Source organism: Elaeis guineensis, chromosome 2 (assembly GCF_000442705.2).
Source record: "Elaeis guineensis isolate ETL-2024a chromosome 2, EG11, whole genome shotgun sequence".
NCBI lineage: Eukaryota > Viridiplantae > Streptophyta > Magnoliopsida > Arecales > Arecaceae > Elaeis > Elaeis guineensis.
This window is the reverse complement of record NC_025994.2, coordinates 74,485,648-74,493,980: the sequence shown is the minus strand read 5'-3', so window position 1 is coordinate 74,493,980 and position 8,333 is coordinate 74,485,648. Positions and strand designations below refer to the sequence as shown.

The window sequence follows — 8,333 nt, the reverse complement described above, 5'->3', positions numbered from 1 at the left end:
ACGGTGGACTTCGGATGGCGTTGGGGAGGTTCGGCAGACACCGGAGGCGATCGACCGTTGTAGAAATCTGGATGTTGGAGTCCGTCCGTCGTAGAAGCTCGTCTGATATCATCCGCTATGAAAGTTCGGACGGAGTATGATTCTTGTAGAAGGCTGAAAGGAGACCGCTTATTGTAGAAGCTCGGTCGAAGATCGGTTGTCATGGAAGCTCGGAGTAGCGACCTGGCCAGTGGATCCTGTCCCCTTGTAGAAGCTCGTCCGGGATCCGGCTACAAAGAAGTTCGGCTGAAGTTTACCTGTAATAGAAGTTCGAAAGAAATTTATTCACAGTAGAGGCTCGAATGAAATTTGCTTACAATAGATATCCAGGATAGATCACCCACTGTAGGAGTTCGGAGTAGACCGCTCGTAGTAGAAGTTCGACTCTCGCAGGAGCTCGGTTGGAATCCTGAAGGCGGTCGACCACCGTACAAACTTGGATGGAGTCTGATTACTGTAGAAATCTCGTTGTCGGAGAAGCTCGGATATTGACGAAGTCCGAAAGAAGTTCGGAGAATAGTTGATCACTGTAAAAGGTCGGCTGATAGTGATGTTCGGAGAGCCTTTGGAGCGGCCCGATAGATGGGTGGAGAAGCTCATTATCGGAGAAATTCGGACGGTATTATGGAAACTCGGTCGGTCAAGGGGGTTCAGAGAGACGCCGCACAAGGTCGGAAGTCGGAAAAGTCCTGAAAGGATCGGTCTTTTACAAACTTCGGCTGGGGATATTTTATACCCAATACCAGGATGATCACAGGGAAGAGGTACTATGGGGAGGAGGAAGAGGAGGCCTCCGAGGAGGCGAGATGGTTCAGGGAGTTAGTAGAGGAAGGTTCCTCCTTGATCGGAGCATCAAATCTTAGAGACTTCCTTCCGGTGCTGAGGTGGGTTGATTACCAGGGAGTTAACAAGAGGTTGGTGACGGTGCAAAAAGGGAGGGAAGAGTTCATGCAGAGACTGATAGATGAGCATAGGAGCAAAAGCAGGGAGGAAGGAGTGGAGAAAAAGACCATGATGGGTGTATTGTTATCGCTACAGAAGACGGATCCCGAGTACTACACCGATGAGATGATCAAATCTCTGGGCGTGGTAAGTTTTCCTGCCCTACCTACAAATCCATCCATTTCTGGTCTTTGTGGATCCAAATCTATAAAATAGAGTGTTGGTCCAGTCCCATTCAGGAGGTGTCAGTATTTGCTGCGGGTATGGGACTATAAGAAACGATTTTTTGATTGGAATGGGATAAGAAGCGATTTTTTGTCGTTTTTGTGCAAGTTGCCGGGTCCATTATTGCGGGAGGCCATGGCCACCACTCGATAGCATGAGTTGACGCGGCATGTGATCCCACATCCACCGCCATTTGTCAAATTATTTGTCATGTGGGTCAAAATTTTTTAATCATAATCTATTATAATTATAAGATAAAATTATAAAAATGTCCTCCGTAGTAAAGTGGCTTGCTCATATATCTCCGTTACAAAATATAATAATATGAAGATTATTAGATAACTAAAGTTTGGTAAAATTTCACAACTATCCTTCCTACTAACTTAACAAAGAGTTTCCATTTTGGATGCAAATTAGAAAAAAAATGAAGAAGAGTCGTATGGATAGAGTGCTTTGAGTTCTTGGAGGTTAATAGATGATAAAAAATTTATTGTATTGAAATTATTGTAAGTAAATGAATGATAAAAAATAAAATGATTTAAAATCTATATAAAAAAATGAATGATAAAAAATTGATTATTTTAAATTTATGCAAGTGAATGGATGATAGAAAATGGAGCAAATTGAGATTTATGCAGATGGATGAACGATAGAGGATGGAGTACTTTGAGATCTATGCCAGTAAATGGATGATAAAAGATGAAGTTTATTGAGATCTGTATGAATGAACGATAGAGGATGACGTGTTTTAAAATATATACAAGAGGATGAATGATTGAGGATATAAAATTTTAAGATTTGTGCAAGTGAAAGAATGATAGAAGATGGAGCACTTTGAGATATGTGCAGACGAATGATGATAAAGGATGATATGCTTTAAGATCTGTATAAGAAAACAAATAATAGATAATAGAGTATTTTAAAAAATATGCAAGTTTATGGATGATAGAGAATGGAGAGCTTTGAGATCTGTACATGCAGATGAATGACAAAAGTTGGCTTTGGGGGCTGTGCAAATGCATGGATGATTGAGGATCGAGTACTTTAAGATTTATGCAAACTGATGGATAATAGAAAATAGAATACTTTAAAATTTGAGTCAGCAGTTGAAAGATAAAAAAAAAAAATTTAAGATATATGTCGATGGATGAATGATAAAAGATATTGTTCTTTGAAGATATATGCAATAGAATGCACAATAGAAAATGGAATACTTTGAGATCTATGTAAGTGGATGGGTAACGGATGGAGTGCTTTACGATCTATACAATTGGATAGATGACAAAAGATGGTACATTTTGAGATCTACGTAAGTATAAAGGATGGAGTACTTTGAGATCTATATAGATGGATTAATGATAGAGGATAAAATATTTTGAAATCTATATAAATAGATGATCGATAGAGGATGGAGCACTTTAAGATTATACAAAAGCTCTGATATAATCTCTTTAAATTAGAAATATTTTTATTTTTTTTCATACTTCATTAATGGTATTAGGATCCAAATAAATGATTGGGCTATACTGCAATGAAAATGAAATTTTTGTAGCCAATTGACACTTTTAAATTTTTGGGATCTAGGTGCAACAGAATCAAATTTGAAGAGACATTTCTATAATTTTCTCTAGTTATAATTATCTGATTTTCCAAACTATTATGGGTATATTTTATTGATATTTATTTACCAAGTATTTTTGTCCATGACCACCTTTGATGTTGTTTTCAATTTTTTCATAATTTTTCCCTACAACCTCTATCCACATTTATTTAGTCTCTTTTCCTTTCTTATATTCTGCAAGACAAATTAAACCTTTCTATTCAGAAGCCGCTGCAAATCTTTATTTCTTAATTTGCTTCCATGTACTCCTCTATCCCTCTTGATGTCCATTCATATACTTCTTTTATTGCCTAGAACTTTAAGCCATACAATATTACAAGTCCTGTTGCAGTTCTATAGAATCTTTCCATATCTCTAAGGTTTGTGCATATCATATAATATTCTAAGTATACATCTTCACACTATTCAACCAACTCTAATTCTATTACATATATTTTTCTCCATCCTCCTATTATTTTGTATAATAAATCTTAGATAATGAAATTGGTCTCTCTGTAGTATCTCTTGTATATCAATCTTACTTGATATTATATGTTTACTTTCATTCTCATTATGTATTATGTGTGTGTGTGTGATTTAACCTATCTTTATTTATTAATTTTTAAACCTTTATTTTCTAAAATTTTTCTCCATAATTAATGTAGTATTTAATCTAATTTTATTTTCATCAACAAATTTTATATCATCTGCAAGTAATATAGATCACAATACATCTTGTTGAATATTAGATGTAAATTTATCTATGATCAATGTACAAAAAGTAGGTTTCTTATTGATTCTTATTTTTAATGTACCACAACCACTCCTAGTACTTGTTAATACCAAACCTACATATTCTCAATTATTTCTATGTATTATTTATATATTCCTAAAGTCCTCAAAATCACTTTTCTCGATATAAGCTTTTTTGTAAATCAATAAAGGCCATATGCATATATTTTTCCTTTTCTCTATATTTTTTACCAATTGTTTAAGCAAGAAGATGGTCTTCATTGTTGATCTATCAAAGTGTAAACACAAATTAGTTGCACGAAGTAGTTGTTATTTATTTTAATCTTTATTCAATTATCCTTTCCCATAATTTCATAAAATGACTCACAAGCTTAATTCTCTAATTATTAGAACAAGATTGTACATCATCTTTAATCCTATGGATAGATAAAGGCTACAATATTTCCACTCCAATCATCATGCATTTTCTTAATTTTTATAATTTTATCAAGGGTTGGAATCAAATAACCCAATGTATGCTTATAAAATTACATCATTCTAATTGGATAATAGGGATCAAACATTAATGATCTAAGCTATTGGATATAAGTTACCACCTCTTAACTATTCATCTACCAAAAAATTATGTGATTTGAATACATCTAGCCTAGTATCAAATGGTTAAAAAAAATATATTATTTTGTACAATTTAAACTATCTAGTTTTGCCGACTTGATGTAAGATAGAGATCTTCAAATAATATTGATATATGAGTAATTTAGAGATAGTAGATCACATCCCAATTACTTGGATAATTGATTTACGAATTACATTACTAATTTTAAAAAAAATATAACTTTATAAAAATTATATCATCTGTAAGTTGAACATAACTTTTTTATTAAATCAGTTAGTTAGCTAATTTAACATAATATCTCATATAATTTTTCAAATCTTAATAAATATTTTATTGGGCCTTGATGCCTTATCATGTTGCATTCTTTTCAAAGATTTCTCCATTTTACTCTTATAAATTGTAAGAATATCATATTTTCACTCTAACTATACTTTATTAATAAAGATTTCTTTGATAGAATCCTCATTAATTTAATAATTTTCAAAATAATATCTTCAGCTTTCTTTGCTTTTCTCATTTTTCATGAGTATCCTATTATCCTTACTTTCAATACATGTAACTTTATTAATAATTTTAGTTTTCTTTATCTAGATAATTTTGTTATCTTGTAGATTTCATTCTAACCTTTTGGACTAAACTTTTTTTTTTATTTTTTGATTGAAGTAGGAGGTAGGTAAGCTACCCCCGTTTTATTAAAATCATAATATATATATAGAAATAGAGATTTACAAAGAAAATTGAAGTTAATAGAGGGACAACTATTTATAATGATTACAAAGTTCAAAAAACTTCAGAAAAATTGATACTTCAACAAATCCAGAAGGTCACTTTGTTGCCTATGCCAAAGATTTTAGCTTTTGGACTAAACTTATCGTACCATTTGCTATATATTTAGCCTTATTTGCTATAGTTTTAGCATATTCTTAGTTTTATTTAATTTTATGAAATCTTCAAAAAACTATTTCCTTGTTATTTAAAGCAATTCCAATTTATTTTAATTGTCGCCTGTGCATTATTATTCCATCACCAAGTTTTTCTTTTATGTGTATATCTTTTTCCCTTTATCTCTTCTATAATATCTTTAGCCACCCTTTTAATACAATTGGCCCTTGGATCTGACATTCTATTTGGTTCGGTCATTAAATTCTAATTTTTCTCTATTAAAATTTTACCTTTAGCCGCTATGAAATCTGTCCTTTTAGAATTCTACCATCTTATTTTGGATATTTATTATTATTCTTTTACTATACATATATAAAACTAGTAACTTGTATTGTGTGGTTAAACTCTCTCCTGATATCACCTTACAATCCTTATATTGTTCTTTCTCTTCGCTTAATAAGACAGCAATCTAGCTGTGACAAATTTGATTCACTTTTAAAGGCTATTAAGTGCTCATCCATTTTCTATTGTGCTTGCCAAATAATAAGTTCGTATAAATTCAAGGATCGACCCTCCCATTAAATTCTTTTCTCTAAAACTGAACCCTCCATCTAATCTCATATCCCATACTAGTTCTTTTCTACACGTCTCTTCACATCATGCATGACCTATAATTATCTTGTCTCTTTTAGGAATACTTTGCATTTCATCTATCCATTTCTTTCCAAAATTGTTTCTTTACCATCAAATTAGACTTGATTTGAGCTTTTTCTGCTTGCGTTGTTCTACAGTCATATTTATTGGTGTAGTACATGGTGTGTGTGTGTGTGTTGTTTATAAGTGGTATATGTTGGGGCTGCAAGTGTCATTCAAATACTAATCACCAACTTTCAAATAGGATCAGTGAATTGAGCCAGGATATGAGTAATCTTTACCCTTTTTCTCGTGCTTTCGAAAGAGCTGTTTGGGTCTTGATCGAGGAGCCCAAAATTTAATCATGTCTTGCACTGTGGGTTAATAATGAATAAGCAATGTCACACATCAACCTTGTGAACTTTTCCTTAAAAATATAACCATCTAAGATGTGAGATTTTCTATTATCATAATTTCCCGTAGAAAACTAAGGCCACCATGACCCAATGTTACAATCCTTGTAATATTTTGTAACTCGCAATATTTAAATAAATATTTTGGGTGGTCATACCTCCCGTTTTACATCAAAAAGTTTCCCATAGAAAAGTTACAAACCCCTATTTTTAACTTTTTAATAAGATTTCTGGATTGTCCTAGCACTAACTTTCGCTTGGCAATGCCTTCAACATACGGAAAAAGAGCTCAAAGATAGAAACTATGCAAAAACAAGGAATCCCTCTATAAGATGATATCATTCACTTCAACCATGACAACGTGCCAAGCCTACATTGGCTTTTAGTCTCTCTTTATCTATAACAAACGTTCATTACTATATTGCAGCCAAGTTAAATCCATCCAATTATCTAGTAATTGTTTTGCATCTAAACTATTGTGCTTAAAAATGTCACTCAAATTCACAATGTAGCGCTTTTCTTTGACAGGGTTTATTAGCAGCAGGCACAGATACTTCATCTGATACAGTTGAATGGGCGATGTCGCTTCTACTTAATAACCCGCAGACATTGAAAAAAGCCAGGGAAGAGATAGATGCCCATGTGGGAAATGGCCGCTTGCTAGAGGAGGTAGACATTTCTAATCTTCCATACCTCCAATGTGTCATTACCGAAACTCTTCGGATGTACCCAGCAGCACCACTCCTGTTGCCTCATGAATCATCCCAAGAGTGTAGTGTGGGAGGTTTTCATATTCCACGTGGAATGATGCTACTGGTCAATGCATATGCGGTTCACAGGGACCCCAAGGTGTGGGAGGAGCCTACAAAGTTCATGCCAGAAAGATTTGAGGGTGGGAAGGGGGGAGGAGGGAAGTTGATGATCCCCTTTGGGATGGGAAGGAGAAGGTGCCCCGGTGAAGGCCTTGCAATGAGGGTGGTTGGCCTAGCATTAGGAGCCTTGATCCAATGCTTTGAGTGGAAAAGAATTGGAAAGGAAAAGGCGGACATGACAGAAGGCTCGGGTCTTACTCTGCCCAAGGCCGTTCCTCTAGAGGCCATGTATCGGCCATGCCAAAGCATGCTGGATACTCTGAAGAAACTCTGAATCATTTCTGCATGATCTAATGAAGTATTAGCTATAAATACTAATTGGTGTTTCGACTGAAATCTTTTAGATAATTATTTTGATAGTGGCTATCTATATGTTTGAATAAGAGATTGTTCAAGAAAATTCATGCTATGTCAGTCCCTGTGGTAAAGTTAAGGGCAGCTTGGGAAGGGCTCATCAATGCCATCAAATATTTACAATGCAAAGAAAAAATTTTGGAGGGTGATCCGCTCACTATTATTACATGGATTTATGCGCAAATGTATTTTGCACCCTCCATTCCCTTGCTTCATGACATTTAGCATATTGTTTCTTCACTAAATTATTTTGGAGCTGAACATACGTTAAGGGAGGCCAACTTTGTGGTAGATTAGCTGGCGGTTAGTGATGTTAGTTGTGAGTTCTATGCAGATTGTATTCACCCTTCGCACTCATCATCTACTGCAAACGCATGCAATGGACTTAGGCTGTGTTCGTGTTCTTTACATGCTATGTCATTTTATATTTCTTACTGTTACTTTTTTTTGTTCTTTTCCATCTATTGTACCCAAAAAAGAAAAGCTTAGAGATGGTACTCTCTTTCTAATTGGCATGTAAGTAGTTTCTAATTTAAATTTATCTGTGACGCTTAGGCCTGCCCAGAACCCCACAGAGGCCCACCCTCAAGTGGTGCCATCTCCTCCCACTCGTTGGATTTCTTTTCCCTTCCCCATCGTGATCGCCCACCCCCGGCCGCCACTCCCTCACCCTCTATCTCTCTCTTTCCCTCTCTCTCACTTTCTCCTGTCTTCTCTCTATCTCCCTCTTATAGATTAAAAAAATATTATAAATATCTTTATCGATATTTTTATAATATTTTTTTATATACTGCTTTAAAGTGGTATCGATAATTAATTATAAATATTTTTAAAAAATATCAATAAAAATTTTTATTTAGCAACCAACGTATGAAAGTGTCTTTAAAATTTTAATCTTATCTATTACGGTGGTTATCGTGAATGTCTCGGATCGACGATTGCCGCAAGTACTCGGATCGGCATGGCATCACAGGCTACTTCAAATTGCCGAGCTACTGCCACGG

General features: G+C 34.5%; 1 protein-coding gene across 1 annotated transcript in view; it reads left to right on the top strand.

The window, feature by feature from the left end:
- The window catches only part of LOC105033510 (cytochrome P450 81Q32-like), a 33,724-nt gene extending 26,227 nt beyond the window's left edge, over positions 1-7,497 (top strand). The window contains exon 2 of the mRNA XM_073251866.1: positions 6,632-7,497. Within this exon, the coding sequence (XP_073107967.1) occupies positions 6,632-7,249 (618 nt within the window). The 3' untranslated portion in view covers positions 7,250-7,497. The remainder of the gene's footprint in view (positions 1-6,631) is intronic.
- Positions 7,498-8,333: the final 836 nt, after the last annotated feature.